This window comes from Tachyglossus aculeatus, chromosome X1 (genome assembly GCF_015852505.1).
Source record: "Tachyglossus aculeatus isolate mTacAcu1 chromosome X1, mTacAcu1.pri, whole genome shotgun sequence".
NCBI lineage: Eukaryota > Metazoa > Chordata > Mammalia > Monotremata > Tachyglossidae > Tachyglossus > Tachyglossus aculeatus.
The window spans coordinates 84482631-84510609 of record NC_052101.1 but is presented as its reverse complement, the minus strand read 5'-3'; the positions used below and the strand labels follow the sequence as shown (position 1 = coordinate 84510609).

At 50.9% G+C, this 27979-nt stretch overlaps 1 protein-coding gene across 1 annotated transcript; it reads right to left on the bottom strand.

Annotated features, from left to right (window-relative positions):
• Window positions 1–38: 38 nt before the first annotated feature.
• Window positions 39–27035, bottom strand: NOL3 (nucleolar protein 3). The gene is made up of 15 exons (XM_038739925.1): window positions 26985–27035; window positions 22852–22962; window positions 21606–21714; window positions 20026–20153; window positions 19568–19698; window positions 18960–19035; window positions 18355–18428; window positions 17652–17754; window positions 16961–17085; window positions 15350–15422; window positions 14154–14216; window positions 13790–13856; window positions 1944–2249; window positions 640–933; window positions 39–428 (listed from the first exon to the last, which is right to left on the bottom strand). Exons 1-15 carry the CDS (start codon window positions 27006–27008, stop codon window positions 421–423), a joined length of 1692 nt encoding a protein of 563 aa, XP_038595853.1. The 5' UTR covers window positions 27009–27035; the 3' UTR covers window positions 39–420.
• Window positions 27036–27979: the final 944 nt, after the last annotated feature.

Here is a 27979-nt window from a genome sequence, read left to right as displayed (position 1 = left end):
GGCCCACCTCACACCAAAGGATACGCCGACACCGAAAATAACGACTGAAGTTTATTCATGTCAGACAGTTGAGCAATCGGTCAAATGGTCAAAAATTAGAGCAGTGGCCTCTGGCACACTACCTCTCTCCCACCACCAATTTCTTGGTATTCATTCCACAGGGAGGGGGAAACTGGGGCTCAGGAAAGGAGCCTCATCAGGACGTTACTTGAGATAATTTGAGGCCCAAATCAGGTACCTGAAAGCGCTTGGGAAGCTGAAGCGCATTATCATACCTTTGGAGAGAACTCATGAACTAAGTGCCCTAGGCAGGGACTCTATGGCCAGGCAGAAAAGGGTTTGGGGATATACAACCAAAAAATACTTCACTCCTCTGAGAGAGGGGCAGGATCCTTAGGAAGTCTTGTTCTGGCAACTTAATTAGGAATCTGGAGGGCAGAGGGGAGATGCAAAGTTGCGGTTAGGGGGTGTGTGTGGGAGGAAGGCAACCTGGAAGCCTCATTCTGGCCCCCACTGTCCCACCCCTTCCCATTCTGCTTTATCTGCAGAGAAACTGGGGGTCAGCTGGGAATCCATCTCTCCACTCCCCCTACCCACTCCCCAATGCACACTCCCCTAAGCCCCCTAGCTCCTCCATACCTTCTTCTTCTCCTCCTTCTTCAGCTTCTTCAAAGTCGACCTCTAGATCCAGGCTTCCCTCTACCTCTGGGTCCTCGGGCTTGATCTCCTCCTCTAAGATTTCAGGCAAGTCTTCATCCACTTTTTCCATATCCTCCAGGAATCTTGATTGGAGGGGCTCCTCAATCTCGGTTTCCTCCAAAATCTTGGTGGGCGTCAGCATCTCTGCCCCTTGATCCTCCGGGAACATAGGCACGTCCACCCTCCTGTCTTCCACGCTTGGGGAGTCCCATCTTCTGTCCGGGTTGCCATATCCTGCAGGAGAAATGAGCCGGGCCCGGGCAGCGGTTACGGCCGAGTCTCGCGGCACCTGTCGGATCATTGCCGCTTTGAGCCCGTTGTCCTCTTCTGCCTCTCTTTTCCCTCCTCCCAGCCCATTCTCTGATCCCAAACTTCCTGCAGGGCTTCTTCCCCTTCAGCTGCCTCCCACCACCATCATCATCGTGGTGACTGAGTACCTACTATGTGCAGAGCACTGAACTAAGAGCTTGGGAGAGTAGAGAAGCAGCATGGCTCAGTGGAAAAAAGCACAGGCTTGGGAGTCAGAGGTCATGGGTTCTAATCCCGGCTCCACCACTTGTCAGCTGTGTGACTTTGGGCAAGTCACTTAACTTCTCTGTGCCTCCGTTCCCTCATCTGTAAAATGGGGATTAAGACTGAGCCCCACGTGGGACAACCTGATCACCTTGTATCCCCCCAGCGCTTAGAACAGTGCTTCGCACACAGTAAGCACTAAACAAATACCATCATCATTATTATTAATACACTAGTTAGAACAATAATAATAATAATAACAATTTTGGTATTTATTAAAGTACTTACTCTGTTCCAGGCACTGTACTAAGCGCTGGGGAGGATACAAGCAAATCGGCTTGGACATAGTCCCTGTCCCACATGAGGCTCACAGTCTCACTCCCCATTTTAGAGATGAGGCAACTGAGACACAGAGAAGGCACGAGCCCTGCCTTCGAGGAACTTACAAGTCTCCCCAGCAAAAGTGCCCTGGGCAAACTCAGTCTCCCCTATGATATGTGATCAGCCCCCCTCCTTCCACTCATCCTTGCCATGACCATCTGGTCAAAATGTATGGATGGGGGTGAAGAGGGAGGGTGTCCCTGTGTCTATCCTAAATCCCAATTACCACTTGAGGGCAGGGCCTGTGTCTCTTCTCCTGCGTCCACCTGGAGCCCGTGGGACCCTGCTGCTCTCCTTCTCTGTGCCCTCCCTCTCCCTCCCCTCTGCCAGTGGCCCAGCTGGGGACTCACCATGCCCCGTTTGCTGCCAATCCCAGTAGGGGTCAGGCTGTTTCTGAGCCGCACACTCCAGCAACTCCCGGCAGGCAAACTCCCCCTTCTGCTGCACCAAGAGCAGCAGGCGGCGGACTCTGCGCTCAGGGTCAGGAATGGCATCCAAGACCTCGTACTCAGGCTCGATCAGCACACCCCGGGCCAGCAGCCCATCCAGCAGCAGCCCCGAGTCCTCCTGAAGCGTCTGCACCAGTCGCTTCCGCTCCCGCTGAATAGTTTCCGATGGCTTCTCATTGGCGTTGCCCATGCTCCCCGGTTGCCTTCCTGAAATGGAAACAGCAGCTACACGTGCTTCTCCTGCCCTCACCTTTCCGGCCCAGCCTCCGGGTGACTCCCCATGTGGGCCCAGGCACCCCTGTCAGGTGGCTTCTGCCATCTTTGCCACCCTCGCCTCCTCTTCGAAGCCCACTCCTTCTGGGGATGACCTTTCTCTGCTTTCACCCGTGGCCATCTCTACCCTTCAAGGAGGGGGAAGCCCCCTCCGTGGCCTTAGCAATGGGGGAAACCCACGGGAGGCTAGAGGACCCAACTCCTCTCCCCTGCCGCCACCCGGGAACGCTTCTACCATTGCACAGGCCTCAAGAGCTCAGGTCTCCCAACACATACAGTCAGTAGCTCAGGTCTCACACAATGGTGGGAAATTTGTAGCCAGATGTGGGAAGGCTGGGGCTTGGATTCAGTGCCGCTGGGCTGGATGGCTCCAAACTTGGAGGGAATAACGCTCACTCTCTTCCTGGGATCCAGCTGATCCCTGCCTTCCCCCACTGTGTCCTGGCTGCTGGGCACTGCACCCATTTCCACGGTAGGCACCATCAGTCTCTGCCCCGCAGATGAGAACTTACTAGTTCAGAAGGCAGGGCTCTAGGGTTCTCGAGGACCCCATCCCCCGGCTTCCGCACCTCCATCCCTGGCTGGTCACGCAGCCCCGGGCCCTTCTTACTGCTACTTCAGCTTCCCCTAAGCCCCTAGATCATTCTCCGCCTCCCCCGCCCCCAGCCTTGGACCCTCCCTGTCCAGAACCCCAGGGAACAGGGTCTCCCTCCAACTCCTCTGGGGTCGAAATGTAGCTCCAAGATGCCTCACTCACCAACGTCGTCTCTGGGACCCCTGGTCAGGGGGCAATGACTCGGCAGACGGGGAGTACGGGGGAAGGAGCTGTGAGGAGGGGTGGTGGGGAGGAGGAGGGAAGGGGAGTGGCTTCTGCAGCTGCTGTGGGGGGAGGGGCAGGGCAGGCTGGGCAGGCACAGTTGGCTTGGGCACTGGGCCCGCTGCTGCCAGGAATAAAGAAGGCAACAGGCAAGTAGGAAGGTTTAGAAGCTTTGTCTGGACAGACACCAGCCAGCCTTCACAACTTTTAGAATAATGATGATAACAATAATAATGGTGATAATAATTGTGGTCTTTGTTAAGCACTTGCAGTGCATCAAGCACCCTATTAAGCCCTGGGGTAAAGTGCAATCAGAGCAGACATGGTCCCTGTCCCAAGCAGGGCTCACAGTCTAAGGGGGAAGGAGAAGGGCAATTTAATCTCCATTTTATAGATGAGGACACTCAAACTCAACCAAACTCAATTCCCTCACTTCCCTAGTCCTCCGTCAATTTCGTGCCACCAACCCCTGAGCCCTAAGACCATCTCCTCGGTACACTTCCTCCACACTTTTGCTCATGCTGCAGAGCGTGGTGGGTGGAAATCCAGGCACCAGGCCGACTCTGACCACTTCAAATTCCCCCTCACCTGCTGTATCTGTGCCCTCTCTTCTGCTTGGTAACATTAGTTTGCAGCAATAGTGAAGGTATTTATTGAGCCCCTACTGGGTGAAGTGAACTGGAGTGAGTTCACTCCTGGGAAGGGACGACAAGCATTTCTTCTCCTCCCTCATCAAATTCCTTGCCTTCTGCCCCCACCAATTATTCCAGACCTAAATTCTCTCCGGAAACTCCCAGTGCCCCCACCTCCCTCCGCTCTTGCCCCTGCTAACATGGCCAACTTCTTTGTTGACTGAACTGAAATCACAGTATTAATGGTAACGGTACTATTGAGTACCAACTGGGTGCAAAGGATTGTACTAAGCACTTAGGAGCTTCAGCAGAGGCATAAGGAGCTACACGCGAATCGGGGAAACAGACAGATGTAGAAATGTCAAATAGGCATATATGCACTAGTTTTGAGACTGGCTATGAGTAAATACATAAATGCAAAAAACAGTTGAAAGGTTCTTAAGAAATGGGGTACTCATGATTAAGTTGGGGAAGGCTCATTGGAGATGGAGGGATTTTAATAGGGCTTTGAGGATGGGAGGGGCTGAGGTCTGGTGGATTTGGGGGCAGGGAAAGGAGTTCCAGGCCTTGGGGACAACATGAGCAAAAGGTTGGAGGTGGACAAGGTGATAACAAATACCATAATAATAATAATAATAACAACAATAATAATAATATATTCTTATTATATATATAATAATAATATAATAATAATAATTATTGTTATTATTATTATGTGCTTACTATGTGCCAAGCACTGTTCTAAGCACTGAGATAGATAAAAGATAATCAGGTTGGAAACAGTCCCCTATCCCACACAGGGCTCACAATCTTAATCCCCATTTTACAGATGAGGTAACTGAGGTACAGAGAAGTGACTTGCCCAAGGTCACACAGCAGACAAGTGTCAGAGCCGGGATTAGAACCCATGTCCTCTGACTCCCAAGCCCGTGCTCTTGCCACTAAGCCCTGCTGCTTCTTAAGAGTGGGGTACAGCCAAGAGATGGGATTGAGGGAAGTGAAGAGAGTGGGCAGGGGAGGAGCGGGTGGGGAGAACCAATAAGGTGGAGAGAGCTGAGGGAGGACCTAGAAGCCAATGGTAAGGAGTCTCTGTTTGATGCGGAGGGAGGGAGATGGACAACCATCTGCATGTGGGAGACACATGCAGAATGACATTTCAGGAAGATGATCTGGGCAGTGGCCTGGAGTGTGGACTGAAGCGAGGGGAGGCCGGAGGCAGGGAGAACAACGAGGAGGCCAACTGATACGCTATGACAAGCGCTTGAGCCAGGCTGGTGACTGTATGCGTGGAGAGGAAGGGGCAGATCTGAATGATGTTTCAGAGGGAAAATGTGCAGATTTGAACAGTAGATTGGATGTGAGAGCAAAATGACTGAGAAGTCGAGGATGAAGCCAAGGTTGCCGGCTTCAGTCCCAGGGAGGATGTTGGTGGTGTCAGTGGAGACAGGGAGTTGAGACAAGGGGAGAGTTGAGAAGGGAAGATGAAAAACTCATTTTGGACATGTGTTTTCAAAACCTGCAGAACTCTATGCTGAGTCTCTTGGTCTTCTCCCTCTAATGCTCAAAGTCTCTTGGAAAACTCATCCATTCACGTGGTTTTAGCTCCAGTTACTGTGAAGATGATTCACAATCAGTCAATCAATGGTATTTATTGAGTGCTTATGTGTGTAGAGCACTGTACTAACTGCGTGGGAGAGGATAACACAATAGAGTTGGTAGACATGATCCCTGCCCACAAGGAGCTTAGAGTCCACAGTGGGAGACAGATATTAAAATAAATTACAGATAAGGGGAAATAGTAGAGGTTAATAGTAGAGGCTCTGGGGCTGGGGTGAGTATCAAAATGGTTACGGGGTACACAGCCAAGAACAAAGACGACGCAGAGGGGAGGGCGACTAGGGGAAGTGAGGGCTTAGGGAATATCTCTTGGAGATGATTTGATTTTAAGAGGGTTTTGAAGGTGGGAAGTGTGGTGGACTGTTGGGTAGGAAGTGGGAGGGAGTTTCAGGCCAGAGGGAGGACACAGGCGAGGTGTCGTCGTCGGTGAGACAGACAAGATCAAAGTTGGCGTTAGAGGAGCAGAGTGTGTGGATTGGGTTGTAGTGGGAAATCAGAGAGGTGAGGTGGGAGCGACTGAGCTGAGTGAGTACCTTAAAGCTGACGTTTAGGAGTTCCTGTTAGACGCAGAGGGTGGATGGGCAGCCACTGGAGGTTTTTGAGGAGTGGGGAGATATGGACTGAATAGTTTTTCAGACAACCGATCGAGGCAGTAGAGCCAAGTATGGACTGCAGAGGGGAGAGATAGGAGGCAGGAAGGTCAGCAAGGAGGCTGATGTGGTTGTTGAGCTGGGAAATGATAAGTGCTTAGATCAGCGTGGTAGCACTTTGAATGGAGTGGAAAGGGTGGATTCTGGAGACTTGTAGGTAGAACAGGCAGGATTTGGTGAGAGAATAAATGTGCCAGTTGAATTAGAGAGATGAGTGGAGGACAATCCCGTTACGGGCTTGTGAGACAGGGAGGGTGGCAGTGCTGTCTACAGTGATGGGAAAGTCAGGGGGAGGACAGGGTTTGGGTGGAAAGATGAGCAGTTCTGTTTTGGGCATATTAAGTTTAAGGTGAAGGCAGGACATCCAGGTAGAGCTGTCCTGAAGGTAGGAGGAAATGCAAGACTGCAGGGAAGGAGAGAGGTCAGGGATGGAGGAGTAGATTTAGGAATCATCAGCGTAGAGATGGTAGTTGAATCCATGGAGTGAATGAGTTCTCCAAGGGAGTGGGTGTAAATGGAGACTAGAAAGGGATCGGGAACTGACCCTGCAGGGACCCCCACAGTTAGAGGCCAGGAGGCAGAGGAGGAGCCCGTGAAAGAGATTGAGAGAGATGGGAGGAGAACCAGGAGAGGACACTATCAGTGAAGCCAAGGTTACATAATGTTTCCAGGAGAAGCGGGTGGTCCACAGTGTTGAAGGCAACAGAAAGATCAACCTCTCCAATCTTGATTTCCCTTGCTACCCAATTTCGCATCTCCTCTTGATGATAGTAATTGTGGCATATGTTAAGCGCTTATGATGGGCCAAGCTCTGGAGTAGATACAAGATGATCAGGATGAACACAGTCCTTGTCCCACATGGGACTTACAGTCTAAGTGGGAGGGAGAACAGGTATTGCACCCTCATTTGTAAAATGAGACCTAGAAACAGAGAACTGTGAAAGAGACCTCGAGAAGGAAGTGACATGCACAATGTCACACAACAGGTCGGCAGCAGAGCTGGGATTAGATCGCAGGTCCCCTAACCTCCAGGCCTGTAATCTATCCACTAGGCCCCACTGCCTCCAGGACACCTCCACGTGGATGATCCGCTGACACCTCAAACTCAGTGTGCCCTAAACTGAATTTCTCATCTTCCCTCCTATGCCTCCCTTCCTCTCATCTTCCCTATCTCCTCTGTTAACACCATCATCGTACCTGTGGCTGAAGCCAGCAACCTCTGGAATCACCCTCAGCTCCTGACTGTCATTCTGCTCTCACAACCAGTCTAACTATTGCTACAATTTCTGACTTTTTTTCCCCCAAAAACATCTCCTTGCCCCTTCCTCTGCAAGCATCCAGCCACCCCACCGGTTCAAGCGCTCGTCAGATCACGACTCCACCACTGTATCGGCCTCCTCACTGTTTTCCCTGCCTCCGGCATCCCCCGCTTCAATCCTCACCCCAAGCCTCTGCCCGGATCACCTTCCTGAAATGTTTTGTGGCCACGCGTCTCCTGTGGCCCCAAACCCTCCGTTGGTTGCTCTCCTCACCCATTGCTCCCCTGCTCACGCTCATCGCTCCCCTCGAAGCCTACCTCCGGGAGGCTGTGCCTTCCTCTTGCCTCGCCTGCCTCCAACCAACCCCTCCCTTGCTTATGTTATCTCCACAGCAGAAACTCCCTTCCCTCCCAGATCCACCAGATCTCAAGCCTCTCCACCTTTAAAGTCTTTCTCAAATCCCTCCTCCTCCTCCTGCAAGCCTTCCCTGACTGAGGATGATGATGGAGTCTCCCATCAGGAGCAGTGATGAGCTTCGGTCCCAAGACATCAGAAGCGAGAACCCGCACCGAGGAATTGCTTAGAGTACTAGTGACTCATCCCTGCTGGTCATGTTCCTGCTGGGGCACCGGGGGAAATGAATGAGTTGGCGGGCAGGGGTTCTTTCTGCGTGAAGTAAAGTGCGTGTGTGGTCTCAGCCCAGAGTCACCATCTGCAGGTGGATTTGGGACTAGAACCCAGGCCTCCTGATTCCCACAGCAGTGCTCTTATCACTGGAACAACGGCCGGGCTCCCCAACTCATTATTAATAACAGTAAGAATAATAATAATGGCATTTATTAAGCAGTTACCCTGTGCCAAGCATGGTACTAAGTGCCGGGGTAGATACAGGATCATCAGATTGAACCGAGTCCCTGTCCTTCATGGGGTTCCACATCTATATGTGAACTGTCAGTACCCTGAAACTTATCAACTCCTCAGCTGCCTCTTGCACTTATGTATTATTTCTACTCATCCCCATCATGTATGTGTCTGTTTGTGTCTATATTTGATTGAACATTCAGTTATATTTTATTGATTCGGAGTCCACTGCACGTGACTGTTTCAATGTCTGCCTCCTCTAATAGTGTAAGCTCCTTGTGGGCAGGGACTGTGTCTAGTGCTTCTGTTGTACCTCCCAGATGCTGGGACCTGGACCTGGTGACATACCAATCAATCGATCGATCGATCGACTGCATTTATTGAGCGCTTACTGTGTGCAAAGCACTGCAGTAAGCGCTTGGGAAAGTACGACACAACAGTATAACAGACACATTGCCTGTCCACAATGAGCTCTCTGCTGAGATCTACAAGTGTGAAGGGGACACCCTGCTTAAGCACGTACAAAAGCTCTTCCTTAACATATGGATGCCTGAGAAAATGCTACAGTATCTCAAAGAAGCCACCATCATCACTATCTTCAAGAAGGAAGGCGAAAGATCAGAGTGTGACTTATTACTGCAACATCTCATTATTCCCCACTGCCGGCATGATCCTAGTCAGAATCCTCCGGGATCTGCTGCTAAAGAATATCATTGACTGAACACTCCCACCATCACAGTGAGTCTTCGGATCACTGTGGGGCACAGTGGATTTGATCTCTGCAGTATGGCAGAAACAGGAAAAGTTCAGGGAACAGCATCAAGACCTCTACCCAGTTGTCACAGACCTAACAAATGCACTTGGTCCCATCTGGACTTGGGAAATTAGTTAACGAGTTTGGCTGTCCTGAAAAGTTCATCTTGACTCAGAGACTGCTTCGTGACTGCTTTGGCTTTAAAACACTCAATCGCCTTGCCCCCTCCTACCTCACCTCTGTGATCTCCTACTACAACCCAGTCTACACACTTTGCTCCTCTAATGCCAACCTACCCACTGTACCTCGATCTCATCTATCTTGCCACCGACCTCTCGCCCACATCCTCCCTCTGCCCGGAACACCCTACCCCTTCATATCTACCAAACTACTACTCTCCCCACCTTCTCCCCCTCTAGACCATAAACTCCTTGTGAGCAGGGAACGTACATACCAACTCTGTTACATCGTACTCTCCCGAGTGTTTAGTACCGTGTTCGTCACATTGTAAGCATTCAATAAATACAACTGATTGATTGATTCAGAACTCTCCTAAAATCACAATTCCAAGAAGCCTTCCCTGACTAAGCCTTCCTCTCCCCAACTCCCTCTCCCTTTCTTGCTTATGCGTTTGGTTCTCTACCCTTTTAGCACTGGATATTCACCCCACCCTCAGCCCCACAGCACTTATGCACATATCTATGACTTGTTTTAATGTCTGTCTCCCCCCTCTAGACTGTGAGCTCCTGGTGGGCAGGGAACATGTCTACCGACTTTGTTGCACTGTACTCTTCCAAGTGCTTAGTAGAGTGCTCAGCACACAGTAAGCATTCAATAAACACCACTGATTTATGCAAGCATGGCTGACAGGCTCAGGGCCTTCTATCTACCTAACATCCCCCAACTGTCAATAATAACAATAAAAAATAAACAGTAATAATTCTAATAATAATAGTAATAATAATGGTATTTGCTAAGCACTGTACTAAGCGCTGGAGTAGATACAATATAATCATGTCAGCCACAGTTGCTGTCTTATATGGGGCTCACTCTAAATTCAGCCCTTCTGCGCCACCTAAGCACTTTGGTATTCAGAACCTCTCTCCCTCTCCTCCCTCACATCACACTTCTGTACTTATCCTATATATTCTTTCACATCCTCCCTTCTGTAACTTATTTCAGTGCCTGGATCCCCCTCTAAATTGGAAGCTTCTTGAGGACAGGGATCATTTCTATTATACTCTCTTAAGCACTTTGTACACAGTAGGCCCTCTAAAAATACTGTCAACTGATTGATTGATTGGCTGCCTTGCCTGATCCATTCCCCATCACCAGTGGAGTAAAGTAGGGTTGCACAGCAGGCCTGGACCAGTTCAATTTATTTTACGCAGTCTCGTTGGAAGCTGAAACCAGAGACCTGGATGCAGGTTTGAGAATTGGTTTCTGCACTTTTGGGGAAGTCTTTCGACTTGATAGACTTTGAGCATCATCCAGAGAGTTCTACATGCAGTCATTCAAGAAGTGATAAATGCAGATGACAGCACCCCAGAGCCATATATCCGAAAAGACATGCGAGTGATTGTAAACCGCTTCCCTGAATCAGCTGGTTATGATGGGCTGTCGATACGACTAAAGAAAACGGAGGTGATGTATCAGTCTGCACCAGGGAAACCATTCAGACAGCCAACAATTTCTACTGACAACGCGGGGCTCGATGCAGTGACCTAATTCTGTTACCTAGGCAGCACACCCAGCAACGACACCGTGCCCGACAAGGAAATAGAAAACCGAATCAAGAAGACTAACATGACCTTTATAGACCTTCACGCAGGGGGTGGAAGCCGCATGGAACTGGGCTCCAGACCAAACTGAAGGTTCACAGAGTTGCAGGGCTGTCCAGCCTTCTCTCCAGCTTCTCCCCAGTTACAAAGGTGCAAGTCCGACTCTTTGAGCGGTTCCATCATGTCATTTCTGGACTATGCTTAGCATCAAATGGAGAGACAGGATCACAAACAATGAAGTTCTGGAACAAAGTCAGCCTCTTAGCATTGAAGCCATGTTCCCCCTTAACACAGCTGCCCTGGGAGGGACACAAGAGGAGAGTGGAACGATAGCTGCCATACAGTGAGCTGAAACTGAGAAACCAAAAGCAAGGAGGAGGGAAGCAATGTTTCAAGGAGACGGTAAAACGAAACCTCAGGCCTTCTGAAAAGTGGAGTTAATTGCTGCGGCTAGACCGGCCTGGAACACTGTTTATCAAGAAAGAAGTGGCTCTTTTTGAGCAGATGTTTCATCAGGAGCAAGAGGTAAGAAGGCTGAAGGAGAAACAGAACCGCATGCTGCAAACATCAAACAATATGGGCACAGTGAGAGGCAAGCTTTTGGAGTACTCGATGGAGCCAGGACTGTGGGTCTCACATTAGCCTTTGTAGTCACGCAGGCAACCCTTGGTGAAGTGTGCCATCGATGGCATCATCTTCCCAGGTGTGTTGCATTCAGTAGAGGCTCAGTGAATCCCATTTATTAGGACTACTACCACCCACTGACAACACTTGCTCCCACTCTTCTCTCTTCGACTGCTCACTCCCCTCCACCTTCAAACATGCTCCCTCTCTGGATCCCCCCCTTCCCTATCTATCAGTCAGTGAATTAATTGCATTTATTGAGTGCTTACTGCGTGCAGAGCACTGTACTAAGCACTCAGGATACTACAATTTAACAGAATTGGTAGACATGTTCCCTGCCCACAACGAGTTTACAGTCTGGAGGACTTTAAACTACAGTACTGTACAGTCTCTACTGCCTTCTCCAACTAAACCTCAGCTTGCATGACGCCACGGCTGGTGTCTCCCCAGTTATAGTGTAAGCTCACTGTAGTATCTCATGCTTCTGTCGCTCTTTCCCAGGTGCTTGCTCAGTACAGTGCTCTGTACCTAGGGAGCGTGCAATAAGTACCATTCCTATTCCTCAGCACTTCTGGGCCACCTCTGCACTTAGGCACTTACAACCACCCACAACACTTCTGTACATTTTGACTTTTCATATTCTACTACATAAACTCGTTGTGGGCAGGGGATGTCACTGTTTACTGTTGTATTGTACTTTCCCAAGTGTTTAGTAAAGCACACAGTAAGCGCTCAACAAATACGATTGAATTTAAGCACTTATTCATCCACATACCCATCTTTTCATTCTCCTCTTCTTCCTAACTGTAATTTATTCTGAGTCTCTCTCCCCTGCTGAACTGCAAGGGCAGGGATTATGTCTTCTAGCTCTGTTGTATTCTCCCAAGAGCTTGGTACAGTGCTATGCACACAGTAGATGCTCAATCGATCCAATTGATTGATTGATGGATGGATTGGTTAAGTTCCTTGTGGGTAGAGAACGTGTCTACCAACTCTGTTGTACTGTACTTTACCAAGTGCTTAGTCTGGGGCTCTGCCCACAGTAAGGGCTCAATAAATACCATTGACTGATGGATTGTCTTCTCAGTCACATACATCTTGGCAGGATCCCAGAATACCAGCTTGGGACAGTATTATTCACACAGTGTTTCAACCTTTGTGTCACCAGAGGTCTTGGACGCAGTCACCTACACATAGGCACAGACTTATGCTCACGGAAACTAAGGCGTTCACAGAAACATGGAGCGCACATGCAGTGCTACCCACTGAGAGGCAAAGACCCACACCTACAGTGACATACACGCATAGTCTTTTTTTTTCAACCCCACGCCGATCAAGCTTTCTACAGGCCTGCCTTGTTCAGCGTTCCAAATAACCAGGTCTTTCTGGGGTAACAATGGAGGGGAGGCTTGGGCTGATGAATAGAGGGGTTGGGTAAACCGGGGTGGGGAAAGGGGCAAGGGGAGGCAGACCCTCCCACACCCAAACCCTTAGCACTTTGGGACCCTGTCCCCCAAGCTGGGGTTCTGGCTTCCCAACTTCCCACCCACCTGGTACAAATGAATACTCATTCCAGGCAAGAGGGTGGACAGCTGGGCAGGTGGGCACCCTCCCATCTGAGCTAGTCTAGTGGGCAATGAAACTGGGCCAGGGGCTTCGGTTCCATTTGGGTTCTGGGGTGGTTTAAGATAGAAGTGTTTGTTGAGCTGGCCTTGGGTCCAGGCCTTTGCTCAGGCATGAAAGGGTTAGAGGGGAGGGGGAGCCACTGGAGAGGTCTTTGGAGACCAAGGAGGAGGAGAGCATATGGGGCTTGAAAGCAGGCCAAGGAGCTCACTCCCAGAGACCGAGGGAGAGTTTGGGGAGTCGGAGGGAGAACCGCTGGGGATTCCTAAGGACCACTTCCTTCCCTGGAATGGCAAAGACCCAAAGAAGCCCGGGACCCATGGGGGAGCGCTCATCATTTGAGATGGGGAGCCCCATCCAGCCCCCACACCCTAGGGTGGGCTAACCTCAGGAGAGTGGTCCAGCAGTCTCCAGCCTTAAGGGAGGTGGAAAATGACCCCGTCAAAGACCTCAGTCTCCAAGCTCTTTGGCCTGGGACACGGGGACAGGCAAAGGGGTGAATAGGTGATAAGCTGTCTGCAAGGTGGTGGGCGCCCTTGGGAAAAGCCACTGCAAACTCCTTTCACCCCATTCTCCCAGGCTTCAGGTTATTCTCATGCGGTGGAAAGAGGGAGTTGGGGGGGAGAAGTGTGACTGGTGGTGGTCTCCCTTCTTGCTGTGCCCTCCTACTCCCTCTCTGACGATCTCACCCCCCTCCCCCCAACCTGAGGCAGCACAGCCACATCCTTGGCAAGAGCAAAGGCGATCCAGAGCCCCAGGGAGAATGGCACTGTTGCCCTGCCTCCCCCTGACTCCATCACCAGTGGCTCCCCGTCCCTGAACTTGCCTTTGGAGTACAGCTGAGCCGAAGGCATACCTGAACTGAACGAGGGGGGCTCCGTGCCAGCTACATCTCCTTCCGTATTCTCAGTGTGCACCTGGTCCTGTAATAACAGTACCCACCACAGAATCTGTTACTCAGAGCGGGAGGGTAGAGAGGGGATGGGGAAGCTGGAGTGACTCCATCCCCTCTCACCGCCGCCCCCACCCCCGGCCCTGCCCCAATCCCTGAGAGGCTCCTGCTTTTCTCTCCAGGGTGGGGGCCCCCAACCCTTCCCCCCAGAGTGGTTCTCCTGTCTCGTCCCCCACAGCCTGTTACCACCCTAGGGAGGCTCTCTCCCCTTTTCCCTTCTCCTTCAGAGCTCCCCTCCCCACGTTCATCCCCACCGGCCAGACCGTACCGAGGGCATGCTGATGTCCATCATTAAGTTCAGCTCACTTTCTGTGAAGAGGCTGCTGAAGAGCTGGGGAAAAGCAAAGAAGCGCAAGTGAATGAAAGCTGGCCCTCAAGGGTGGCCACAGGACCCAGATCTCTCCCAGCATCCTTTGTCGGGGAAGGAAATGGGGGACACGATTTGATTCTCGATCATAAACCCAAGAAATATCTGGAGAAGGAGGGTCACCTCAACATATTGGAAAGTGCTGGCCCTCACTGGCCAGCCTGCCCACTGGACTGTAGGCTCCTTACGGGCAGGGATCGTGTCTACCGACACTATTGTACTCTCCCAAGTGCTGAGAACAGTACTCTGCACATAGTATGCGCTCAATCAATACCACCGATTGAGTGACTGAATGATTGACTGATTGATGAGATTACTCCTAAAAGGCCCAGCCACTACAAGCAGATAGTTTTATCAAATCCCTGCTGGGCTGGGACTCCCATCAGTTCCAGGGAGCCTTAGGGAATATGGAGGAACAGGGCAACCCTCCCCCAAACGGTGTGCAACAGAACAGATCCCAGCAGTGCAGGGGGCATGCCAGCGGGAGGGAGAGAATGAGGAGGTCTCTGATAGACAGGGAAGTCCAGCCAGCCTGCTGGGCTGGCTCCAGATGGTCATCCAAAGAAACCATCGCCCAGGACCCCACAAAGAGGGCCAGTACTTATAATCTCTCACACTTGGCAGCACTGCTACTCCTCCTGAAGAGGGTTACAGGACTAAAGTGATCTGCTAAGCTGGCATCTCGGAACTGAGCTGCCAGGGACAAAATCTACAGATGGGAGGGCGGTATCCTAAGCGCTGGAGTGGCTCCCATCCCCTTTCATTTCCCCATCCCTGACAGGTCCCTGCTTTTCTTTCCAGAGTGGGACCCCCCCCCCCCCCCGCCCCCCAACCCTCTCTTCCCAGAGTGGTTCTCCTGTCTCCTCCCCCGCAGCCTGTTATCACCCTAGGGAGGCTCCTGTATGACCTCTCATTCTGGGAGACCTAGTTTCTTGGCTAGGGTCACTGAGGGACAAGGAACAGGTTGTGGAGGAAAGGAAAGGGAATGCCCAAGGTCGCTGGAAGCTTCTAGGCATCGGGGATGCATGGCTCCCACCCTCACCTCCCGTTGCCCACTCACTCACTTCCACCCAACTCAGAGTCTCTGAATTGCTCACCTGGCTTCTCATCAACTGCTGCAAGCCATCCAGGTTCAGGTCCAAACCTTCCAGGACCTCCTGGTACTCTCCTCTGAGGGCCAAGAGAGAACTGGTTCAGGAACTATTGGAATGGTAGCAAGAGCGTTTAGTACATGCTCCCAGGTGCACTGCACTGCAGTAAGCGCTGGGGAATGGCAAAACCGGCCAAGTGACACAGTCCCTGCACCTAGAAAGTGTTTGATAAACATTACTGATTGACTGATTCTCTGCCCACAAGGAGCTCACACTCCACAATGGGCAGACTTAAAAGGATTGACCAACGAAGTAATCCAAATAAATTACTGAATATACAGTTAAATGTGTATACAGAAGTGCTGAGGATGGATCTAAGTAAGTTCCTATAAAGTGGATTTGGCTAATGGGAAGCAGCAGCATGGCTTAGTAGATAGAGCCCGGGCTTGGGAGACAGAAGGACTTGGGTTCTAATCCCTGCTCTACCACTTGTCTGCTGTTTAACAATGGGGAAGTCACTTAACTTCTCTGTGCTTCAGTTACCTCATCTGTAAAATGGGGATGAAGACTGTGAGTACCATGTGGGACAGGGACTGTGTCCAACCCAATTAACGTGTATCTACTCCAGAGCTTAGTACAGTGCCTGGAGCATAGTAAGTGTTTAACAAATACCACAATTATTATTATTATTATTATTATTGTTATTGAGAAGTAGCATGGCTCAGTGGAAAGAGCCCGGGCTTGGGAGTCAGAGGTCGTGGGTTCTAATCCCGGCTCTGCCACATGTCTGCTGTGTGACTTTTGGGCAAGTCACTTAACTTCTCTGAGCCTCAGTTACCTCATCTGTAAAATGAGGATGAAGACTGTGAGCCCCACGTGGGACAACCTGATCACCTTGTATCTCCCCCAGCGCTTAGAACAGTGCTTTGCACATAGTAAGCGCTTAACAAATGCTCATCATTATTATTTTTATTATTATTCCAATAACTATGCTGACCCATTCCTGCAGTTATTCATGGGCTTCTTCCCTCCCCTCCCCACACAGCAGTCTACGGGGAGAGTGGGGATGAAGTGGGGAAAGAGAGGGCTAGGTAGCTAGTGTCCTGGAAGGTGACTCTTCCAGCCTCATTTGCGAGATCGTAGATGGGGGCTCACAGGAGCTGGGCTGTAGTGGAGATTCCTGCTCCCACCCCCACCCCCACTTCCATCCATCTGTCTACAGAGCCCCTGTGGCCAGAGGCCAGAGAGTTCTGCTTCAGCCTCCTGTCCCTTCCAGAGTGGATGGGACCACTGTGATGGGCTTGTACTTCCCAAGCGCTTAATACAGTGCTCTGCACACAGTAAGCACTCAATAAATACGATTGAATGAATGAATGAATGAATGATGGGCAGTGTGGGGCTGGTGGGGGGCACGGGGTGCTGCTCAGAAGTTGCAGTCATTCTGGGGAATCTGTGGTGCCAGAGGCAGTTTCTCCCCAGGGCTAGCGGAAGGCCCAACTCCGTGTACCGGAGACACCTTAGACAAGATCCGTGTACTTTCTTCCCCCGCCCCCACCCCACCCAGCACTGCTGCCCCAACCTGTCCTCTACTGACTCACTGGTGTTCCCCCAGCTTACTTCTCATTCTGGGCCGGAGGCAGCGTGAACAGGGAAGGCAGAAATGAAGCCTCAGTCACATCTGTGATGAACGGTTCCAACTTCTGCTCTTGGCTGCTGGGGCCAGGGATGGGCTCTGCGGATGGCTACAAACACACAGGAGCAACCGTGGTCCGGCACTCACCAAGCCAGGGGACAGGGCCCTGAATTGGGGGTGGAAAAGCTGGGGACAAATCTGTCCTCAGGGGGCTTCCAGGCTTCCGGGACTGAGACCCAAGTAGAGAAACACTTTCTCAAAGACCACGATTGATGATGAGGAGAAGGAGGAGTGGAGGAGGGGGTAGGAGAAGGACAAGGAGGAGGATGGGGTGGAGGAAGAGGTGGTGGTGGTGGAGGAGGAGAAGGGGGAGGAGGGTTGGTTGCCTCAGCAGATCCACAGATGCCTCTGCCAGGGGAGTTGGGAGGAGATGGGGTGGGGGAGACAAGGTCGGGAATATTCTCTCGGGGAGGAATCAGCAGGGAATTTGGGTCCCAGAGGTGGATAGAGCAAAGGGCCTAGAAGGAGACAATGAAGAGCCGGTCCTTGGTGCCAGGCCTCATCGAGCCCGATGACCACACCCTCTGCAGACGGGGCCAGGGCCAGGCTCCCTGAGCGTCTGAGACTGGGGAGGGAGGGAGAGAGGGAGGGAGCACAACCTCTCACACAACCTACCGACTGGGTGAAGTAAGAAGGGCCAGGGTGATGCTCCTCAGCTGGGGGCTGGCTAGCCCCAGCTTCATCATAGTATGAGTTGCTCGTGCCCACCTCCAAGGACCTGGTGGCAAAGTGGGGAGAGGGAAGAACAGCGGTTCAGTCTGGCCATCCCTCGTTCTCTGGCCCCTCCCTTCCGCCTACAAGACTGGGAGTCATGGACCAGCTGAGCAAGTGGAAAGATGGAAGGATGGATGGATTTACTGATGAGTGAGTGATTGGACAAAGCCGAGGAAACGAGTAGAGCAGGCAAATTCTGACCCTATATTTGCTTCTTAGATTCAAGGGGCAAGAAATGGTCTGGAGGAAGACCCAGCCTGTTTGGCTTAGGACCCTCTCCCCCCTCCCCGGGGCTCCTCCGCCCCCAACGCACATCAACAGACTTGCCTGGCAGGGGCACGACAGTGTTGACTCAGCACTCCAGCCAAATCAGCTCCGCTATCACCATGGCACCCAAGTCAGGTGATCCTACCCCTGACTCCTGGACCTCCCCCAGACCAACATCCCCCATCTATGAGCAGAGGCTGCCCCTCCTCTACTCCTCGCTGCTCCCCCCGCCCCCCCAAACTCACAGCACCCCTTCCCAGCATCCCACATACATCTCCAGCACCTGCCAAGCCCACAAATCCCCTTCGGCCTACCAGTCCCTTTCTTCCTTACTCACAGCTTTCTTTTGACCCCACTGGGCTCGTTCTGGGTCTTCTTGGGTTGGATCAGTTCAAATACAAACAGGATCAGCTGACAAGAATGAGCCAAATGGTGATCACCTTTGGCCAAACCAATTGGGAATGGGTGTATCTTCTATCCCAGGGTTCCCTGGCCTAACTCACTCAGCAGGGATGCTGACCCAGGACAGACACCCAGGACAGACCCAGGATTCTTGGGAAGACCAATGACCTGCTTCCCCCAAACCAGTCAGAGCTCCCCAGACTTGGGACATCTCTGGGTGGGCAGAGGGCAGGGGGGTTGGGAAAGGAGAGGGAGGGAAGGACACGAAAGGGAGGCAAGAGAGGGAGGGAGGAAAGGAAATGGAAAGGAGGTAAGGGAGGGAGGGGGGAAGGAGGGAAGGGAGGGAGGTAGAGAAGGAGGGATGGGAGGGAGGAAAAGGAGGGGAGGCAGGGGAAATTGTGGTTTCCAGGTGAGCAGAAATAGCCACGCTTGGGGGGTCTCCTGGGTTTGGAGAATCTGGGAGTGACGTACTAAGGGTGGGAGTTACACAGGGCCAGGGGTTTGGGGGGTGGGGCCAGAAGGGGGAGTTGGAGGAGGTACCTTTCTGATGAACTCCTTCTGCTGAGTGCAGTTCTGCCTGAGAAGTAGGATCTCCCGCCACAGGCATTCTACCTGCCTGTAGAGATTCAGTCACCAAAAGACCCATATTCAGTCTCCTCAGAGATCCCAGAGAAATGTCCTCCTCACCCCACCACATGGTGGAGACTGGATTGTGGAGGACATATTGGGAGTGGGGTGGGGTCGGGGCAGATTATCTTTCCTCTATGCTGTCCCCTCCTGGAGGCTCCCAAGAGGAGATTTGCTGGCCACCCTGATTGTCTCGACCCCCTTGTTTCTGCCACATGGCTAGGGAAAACATTGCCATTCCCCAGGTTCCCAAGCCAAGGAGTCATTCAGCCTGGTCACCTTCCTTCCTTATTCCTCCCTTCCCCCTCCCTCCCTCTACTGTTTCTTTGCCCCTTTTTCCTTCCCATCCCCCTTCATCTCTCCCTGCTCCTTCTTCCTCCCTCCGGATCTTCCCCCCACTTCTTCCCCTCCTCTCCCCACCTCTAAACCAGAAGCCCTCTCCTCTCCTCCCCACCCTAGAGCACCCGTGGGCCTTCAGCAACACTCCCCCTGCCCCCCACCAACACCTCCCATGAACTCACTCTTTTAGGGCTTTAAGCTGGCTCTTGGACAAGCTAAAATACCCATGCAGCATCCGCATCTCATTCAGCAGCTGGTTAATACCCATCTGCTGCAGCCGTGGCTCCTCGTTCTTTGACGCCGGGGCCTGAGTCTTGGAAGGGATGCAGTGGGGGATGAGGCTCGATGCCAAACCTCCCCCCCCCGGCCCTGGTCCCACTCTGGTCCCACTCCACTTCCCTCCTCCTCGCAATGTCCCCGCCCTACCCCCTGAACCCTGGTGAGTGAGAATAGACTGGGATTGGGGTTGCTCAATTCGAGAGCCACAGCGGTTCTTCTTGGGAAGCAGACAGAAGCCCAGTCCTGGATGAAGAGGGCCGAGGGCCCACTGGGGGCGGAGAGGGGGGCCGGAGGACACGGGGAGTTGGGTCCCAAGAGCAAGGGGGCTTGCACTTCTAGCCTCTTCTGGTCCAAACCCCACCTTGCGCTTGATGAAATCTAGGAGGTGCTCTTGTCCCCGCAGGAAATAAGAGTGCTGAAACTCGATGAAGTCATGATTCAGACTCATCAACCCGCCGTGCTCGAGGTTCACCACCTTCCGAAAGCCATCTGAGTCCACCAGGTGGGGCATGGGGGGAGAGAGGGAGAGATGGGAGAGAGGATCAGGGAGCAGGGATCTTCCATCCTGGCACCCTGACCCTCCCCAGCCTCCACCGGACTCCAAATTGGGACAAAGAAGCTAATAGCTGTTGCTGACCTTTAGGGGCATCACAAGGGGAGGGAATACAAAAGAGGGGGAACTCTTGGGACAGAGGGGAACTCCAGGGAGTGTGGGGAAGACCTGGAGAGAGAGCAGGACTACAATTGGGATTTATTATTATTATTATTATTATTATTATCTTTATCACCTTGGATCTACCCCAGTGCTTGGCACTTGCACTGTACTAAACACTGGGTTATATCCAAGATCATCAGGTCAGACACAGTCCCTGTCCCACATGAGGTTCATGATCTAAGCAGGAGGGAGAACAGATATTTCATCTCCATTTTACAGATGAGGAAACTGAGGTCCAATCAATCGATCATATTTCTTGAGTGCTTACCATGTGCACAGCCCCATACTAAGCATTCGGGAGAGTACAATACAACAGAATTAGCAGACATGTTCCCTGCCCATAATGAACCAGAGAAGTTAAGATAAGATCGAAGGTCATGTAGCAGACAAGTAGCATCATTAGGCCTAGGGAGGGAGGAAGGAGGCAAGGGAAGTAGGAGTGGTGAGGAGAGGAAGGGAAAGTGAGGAGAGGGGGAGAAGTCAGGGAGGGGGGAGGACTCTGGGAGGCCAGGAGGTGTGGTTGTTATCTTCCTCTAGACTGTAAGCTCACTGTGGTCAGGGATGTGTTTATAAACTCTGTTGTGTTCTACTCCCCCAAGCACTTAGTAGAGTGCTTGTCACAGAGTAAATGCTTAATAAATACCATTGATCATTTGATTGATTGATTCCCCACTGAACAGACAGAACTCTGAGGCGCAGAAAAGGGAGGAATCTGCCTAAGGCCACACAGCACATCAGGGGCCCAGGAGTCAGGAGACCTGGGCTCTAATCCCAGTTCAGCCTCTTGCCTGCTGGGTGATTTAGGGTAAGTCACTTCACATTTCTGGGCCTCAGTTCCTCATCTGGAAAAATGAGGATAAAATATCTGTTCTCTCTTAGATGATAGGCCCTCTTTGGGTCAGGGCCTGGGTCTGCCCTGAAGATCTTATATCTACTGCAGCGCTTAATACAGTGCTTGGCCCATAGTAAGCGCTTAATAAATCCCACCATGAAACCTTGCTGCCCTAGAGGGAACACCAAAGGGCAAAAAAAACCCCTGACTTTTCCCTCAGTCTAATGTTTGGTCTGCATTCTCTCTCCAACTCACCACCTCACTCCATCCACTCCTGGAAGTGCCCTCCTGATGTGCAGTGCCCACCCTCCTCCCTGGCCACTCGCCCCTCTTCGGTGTCCACACTCAGGCCTGGAACTCTTCTTTCCACCCCCAGTGTCCAGATGGTACTCACACATGTTCAGTTGACGCACAAAGCTGGCCATGTTGTTATGTTTGAAGTACTTGGGCAGCACCTCCTTGGCAAACAGTGCCTGATCTGACACAATGAAACTGGAGCCACCCTGAAACACATGCAGACACACACATACATTGGATGAGAAAGACACACGTCAGTGGTCAGAGCCATGGGCACCATACCAACCCAGCGAGAGCATGCAGACAATGCTCTCTTCTAGCCACCCCCCGACTCCGGCCTTTTAAAAATGGTATTTGTTGAGCGCTTATTATATGCCAGGCCCTGTTCTAAGCTCTGGGGTAGATACAAGTTTATCAGGTTGGACACAGTCCCTGTCCCACATGAGGTTCTTCACAGTCCAAGGAGAGTCCTGGACACCCTAGGGGAAGGAATGAAGCTGAAAATGGGACCAACCTGAGGCTGAGCCTGAGTTTCAGTCTGGTCTGGCTCATTAGTAGGGAGTGGGAGAGGAGAATGGGGTAGGGGGTGAGGGGGTCCTTCTCTGTCCCAGGCACTGCATTTGGAGAGGCCAATTTGATTGGCCTTTGTTCCTCTGGCATCCCACCTCCACATTAAGACATCCTGGGAACCGGACAATGGGTGGTTTCCCAAGATAGAAGCTCCTTCCTGCTATCTTCTTTCCATGTCTCCTCTCTGCCGGCTTTGGGCAAGGGGACGGACTCTTCCCCGCAGGGCCTCAATACCTTTCCAGGTCCCGCTCATCGGGGATGGGGGTGAATTTCTCCCCTCGTCACCGCCACCCCCCCCCCCCCCGCCCAACTCATGTCTTCTTCTTCCTGGCGACACAAAGCAATTCCTCCTTAGCTCCTCCCACTCAACAGTCTATGTTCTTGGCCCTCTTACTGGCATCACACAGTATGAGAAGTAGCATGTCCTAATGGAAACAGCCTAGATTTGGGAGTCAGGGGACCTAGGTTTCAATCCGAGCTCCACCACTTACCTGCTGTGTGATCTGGGGTGAGTCACTTCACTTCTCTGTGCGTCAGTTTATCGATCAGTCAAACGGGGATGAAATACCTCTTTTCCCTTCCCCTTAAGCGGTGACCCTCATGTGGGACAGGGACTGTGCCCAACCTGACTATCCTGACTCGAACCCAGCCCTTAGTTCAGTGCTTGGCACACACTGCTTAACAAATACCACCCCTGCCCATCTCCTTCACAAAATCACAGCCCCTCTAGAGGTCTCTCTGCCTTCCCTCCAGGCTGTCCAAGGATTACTCACCGCACCCCAGAAAATGATGTGGTTGCTGTCCTCATCTTCCACCATGGTCCACAGCTTCATTAGGAAGGCAGGCAAAGGGCTGGAGCTGCTTCCTTGGGGTTCCACAGCCCCCTGCATGGTGAAAAGGGGTTGGGGGGAGAGCAGTTCTAGAGTCCACACATCTGGGAAGGCCTGAGGGGGTGTGCGTGTGTGTGTGTGTGTGTGTGTGTGTGTGTGTGTTGGAGGGGTGAGTGTGTATGGGACGTACATATATTATAGAGGGAGCAGTCCCAGAGGGAGCAGGAGGCAGCAGTGGGGGCTCCCCTATAGCTCCCACATCAGCAGCCTCGTGCTCTTCCGACCTCAGCACTATGTGGACTGGGCCCGGACAGGGACAATGCACAGAATGAAAGTGCACCGCAGCCAATCTCACAGTCCCGGAGTCAACACCCACCACGTCAGGCGGATAGCCATGTGCCCCCTGTGCAGGCCCAGGCCAGGGACTCTGGCTCTCTGCCAACCATCCACCCCACATCCTAGAGCCTCTACCTCCAGCCTCCAGAGATCTGTTCTGATCCCCTGCCCCGCCCCCATTTCCCAGGGCCCCCGCAACATACTACCAGTTGGCGAGCCCAAGCTCAGCGCATCTGGACAGGGGGAGCCCCAAGGGAAGGTTGGGACCAGAGGGATGCTTTGATCTCGCAAAAAAAAAAAACCATTAAATCGGGGTGTTGTTTGAGCACATACTGGATGCCCAACACTGTGGTGATAAGCAGATAGGACTCAGTCTCTTTTGCATATAGAACTCATAATCTAAGAGGGAGGGAGAACAGTTATCATCCCCATTTGACAGATGAGGAAACTGAGGCACAGAAAAGTTAAGTGACTTTCCAAAGGTAACAAAGCAGGCAAGTGGCAGAGTCGGGGTTAGGACAGATGGCAGGGATGGAGGAGAGAAAAAGCCGGAGGGCTTGGCAAGGGACCTGCTCAGGGCAGGCGGGGGTCCGGAGACCTGGGTACGACTTCCGACTTCACCACATGCCTGTGGTGTGACCTTGGGAAGGTCAGTTAACTTCTCTGAAGCAGCATGGCCCTGTGGATACAGTCCGGGCCTGGGATTCTAAAGGACATGGGTTCTAATCCCAGCTCCACCACTTGTCTGCTGTGTGACTTTGGGCAACTCACTTCACTTTTCTCTGCCTCAGTTACCTCATCTGTAAAATGGGGATTAAGACTGTGGGCCCACATAGGACAGGGACTGTGTCCAATCCAATTTGCTTGCTTACACCCTAGCTCTTAGTACAGTCTAAAACAGAACTCCTTATCTTCCCACCCAAACCCTACCCTTCCCCTGACTTTCCCATCAGTGTAGGTGGCACCACCATCCTTCTTGTCTCACAAGCCCATAACCTTGGCATTATCCTTGACTCCCCACATATTCGATCCATTACAACATCATTAAAATCTGCCCTCCTTCCAAACTGCTGCCACATTAGTCCCAGCACTTATTTTATCCTGCCCTGATTACTGTATCAGCTTCCTTGCTGACCTCCCTGCCTCCTGTCTCTTCCTTAATCCAGTCCATATTTCACTCTGCTACCGGATCATTTTTTTACAAAAACATTCAGGTCATGTTTCCCCACTCCTCAAGAACCTCCAGTGGTTGCCCATCCACCTCCACATCAAAGAGAAACTCCTTACCATCAGCTTTAAAGCACTCAATCACCTTGCCCTCCTTACCTTACCTTACCTCCCAGCCCGCACACTTCCCTCCTCTCGCTAACCTCTCACTGTACTTCGATCTCATCTATCTCACCCCCAACCCCTTGCCCACGATCTGCCTCTGGCCTGGAACACCCTCCTCATTCATACCAGACAATTACTCTACCTACATTATTATTATTATTATTATTATTAGCATTATTCTCAGTGCCTTAGTTTCCTCATCAGTAAAATGGAGATTAAATGCTTGTTCTTCATCCCTCTTAGACTGTGAGCCCCATATGAGACAGGGACCGTGGCCAAGCTGATTATCCTGTACTATCTCAGTGCTTGGTATGTAGTAAGCACTCAATAAATACTACCTTTATGGTAAAAGTAATTGTAATTATAAAAATGACAGTGGTATTTGTTAAATGCATTTGGTATTTGTCTGCTGCGTGACCTTGGGTAAGTCACTTCACTTCTCTGTGCCTCAGTTACTTCGTCTGTAAAATGGGGATTAAGACTGTGAGTCTCATGTGGGTCATGGACTCTGTACAACTTGACTAGCTTCTATTTACCCAGAGCTTAGTACAGTGCCTGGCACATAGTAAGCTCTCAACAGATACCATTAAAAAAAAGAACTCAAAATGCTTACTAAATGCAAAGCACCCAGGACAATCAGATCGGATACAGTCCCTGCCTCACAGACTAAGGGGGAGAGAGAAGATGCATGGACTCCCCATTTTACAGGTGAAGAAAGTAAGGCACAGAAAATTAAATGACTTGCCAATGATCACGAAGCAGGTAAGTGGCAGTCAGGATTAAAACCCAGGGTGCCTTATTCTCAGTCCTGTGCAAATCAAAATGGGAGAACACCATTTGAAAAAAAAAATGCCCTGAAATTCAGTACATTTCCAGTACACTTGGCGTGATACCCCTGATTTTCTCTTATTTTAAAAATCGCCCAAATGTGTCCTAGTCAATATTTTAAGTGGGAACCATCATTTGTGCCTGCAACAGGGCAGTTCTGTAAAGCCATGGGAAATGCTCCCAGGATTTGCAGATCAACTGCTGAAAATAAAATCATGAAAATTAAATCACCTAAAAATTGAATCATATGAAAATCCAAAAATGAACAATGCCCTAATGCTATGATCTCCATGACTTGTACACCATGACTGACTTTAAATCCTGGCTTTACTTATTTTGGTTTAGAAAATGCATCATCTATGCCTTTCCCAGTCTTCTTGCATTTTAATCATCATCATTATCGTAACAAATAATTATTGCAATGATACTAAATAATTATTATGATTAATATGATTAACAAGACAAAGGTAAAGAGCTGGGGGAGGGTGTACATTGGGTGAAAGGGGTTTACGAGGGACAGGAGGGGTAGGGAAAGATGAAGTGGGCACAGAGGAGTGGTGGGTGGGAACAACGTATGTGTGCCTGAGGGTGGGGTGAGTCTATCAGTGGAAACAGCTCAACCCTCTCCCCAAATTCAAACCTTGGGATGTATCTTGTACACACAGACCTTGACTTATAGATGTTTGGAGTTAACCACCCTCTACCACCCTGCCCTCCTTTCTCAAAGTAGCTTTGGAGGCAGAGCGGGGGTATCTGCTGGGGCTACACAGAGAAACATTTCTGAAAGCCAAGTGGTGGCTGGGGAGGGGAGCAAACTTTAAGGAGAGCAGGGGTAGAGTAAGAAAGGCCACGGAGGTGGGGGATTGTGAGGGCAGAGGGGAGGTCCCTCGTTCCCTCATCACTGGGCAGTGTCCTCAGAGACAGACAACATGCCCATTTTACTTCTACTGAAGTAAGCCAGCCACCCTATTGTGGAAGTTTTCTGACTGAATATAAATATCTGAATAAAATTATGTGATTCAGCTACAATTGCCCAGGTACACAATTCTGGGGAGTTTGGAAATGAAAGAAAGGAAGGAAGGAGAGAAAGAAATAGAAAGAAAAAGAAAGAAGAGAAAGAGAGGGAGAGAGAGAGAGAGAGAGAGAGAGAGAGAGAGAGAGAGAGAGAGAGAGAGAGAGAGAGAGAGAGAGAGAGAGAGAGAGAGAGAGAGAGAGAGAGAGAGAAATAAATTGGTTCTGGCTTTCAACATTTTGATTTGGTGCCTTTTTCCAAAACCAAGTGGTTTGTTGCCCCGAGATTTTCCTGGATGTCTTTTCATGAAATTGAGCCTGAGGAACTAGCCCTGTGCACCTTCGCCTCACTCATGGAGATCTGGGACTGAGTGATCAATATCCTTTTGCGATCCTCCATTACAACCGGGTTTAGACGGGAGTGGCCGGGTGCATGCCTTTTAAAGCCGAGGAGAAACCTCCAGAGAAATTATGGGATGATTGCACCTCAGAGCAAACCAAGAGCACACTCTGAAGTCATGTTGGCCCCTGTAGGCTTCTTGCTGGCCGAAAAAGGATATCCAACTGACCTTGGATTTTAACTGCCCGTTCATCTTGAATCGCTTGATGAAGCTGTTCTTCCCAAATCCACCTGGTAATTTCTGGAAGGAGAAGGTTGTCCTTCTGGTCCACCGCCCCAGCATCATCGAGTACTCGAGCCTGCCCCCTACTGGGGGGCGGGTGAAGTGAGGGCTCTACTCACTTCCTTGAGGCCTCTACTCTCACTTCCTTGAGGCCTAGGCTACCTCATGTGTACAGAGCAGGCAAACTCTTTCAGTGGCGGGCGTGCTGTACTATATACTGTACTAGAGGCTGGGAACATGTACGATAAGGGAGAAATTAGAAATGGTCTCTGGCCCAGAGGGGACTCAGCTTAAAGGGAGAGTGGTGAGGTTGGCACTGGGCATTTGAGGAAAAGTAATTTTTATTACATCTGTAATTTTATTCGTACTAATGTCCATCTCCCCCTCTAGACCGTAAATGCTTTGTGGGCACGGAATGTGACTGTTTGTTGTTGTTTTGTACTCTCCCAAGCACTTAATACAGTGCTCGGCACACAGTAAGCGCTCAGTGAATATGAGTGAAATAATTGAATGAATGCATGAAAAGAGTGAATCCGTAAATACAACACAAAGACCTAAGAATTTCGTATTGCTCTGACAGGGCTGCTCATTTGTCCAAAATTCACAAGTAGTCGTCATAATATCATCGTTGTTATCAATAATAATAATAGCCTTTAAGTGCACTGTACTAAACCCTAGTGTAGATGCAAGATTATCCATTCAGATAGAGTCATCAGCATCATCATCATCAATCGTATTTATTGAGCGCTTACTGTGTGCAGAGCACTGTACTAAGCACTTGGGAAGTACAAGTTGACAACATATAGAGACAGTCCCTACCCAACAGTGGGCTCACAGTCTAAAAGGGGGAGACAGAGAACAAAACCAAACATACTAACAGAATTAAATAAATAGAATAGATATGTACAAGTAAAATAGAGTAACAAATATGTACAAACATA

Bases quoted from the DNA above. Each gene is read 5' to 3' on its own strand.
- NOL3 (XM_038739925.1), bottom strand. From the start codon at position 27,008: ATGAACGGGCAGTTAAAATCCAAG. The intron at 19,036-19,567 runs GTGAGTTCATGG...GAATCTCTACAG, and splicing joins CAGCTTAAAGCCCTAAAAGA to GCAGGTAGAATGCCTGTGGC. The intron at 13,857-14,153 runs GTACGGTCTGGC...CTGTTATTACAG, and splicing joins TGGACATCAGCATGCCCTCG to GACCAGGTGCACACTGAGAA.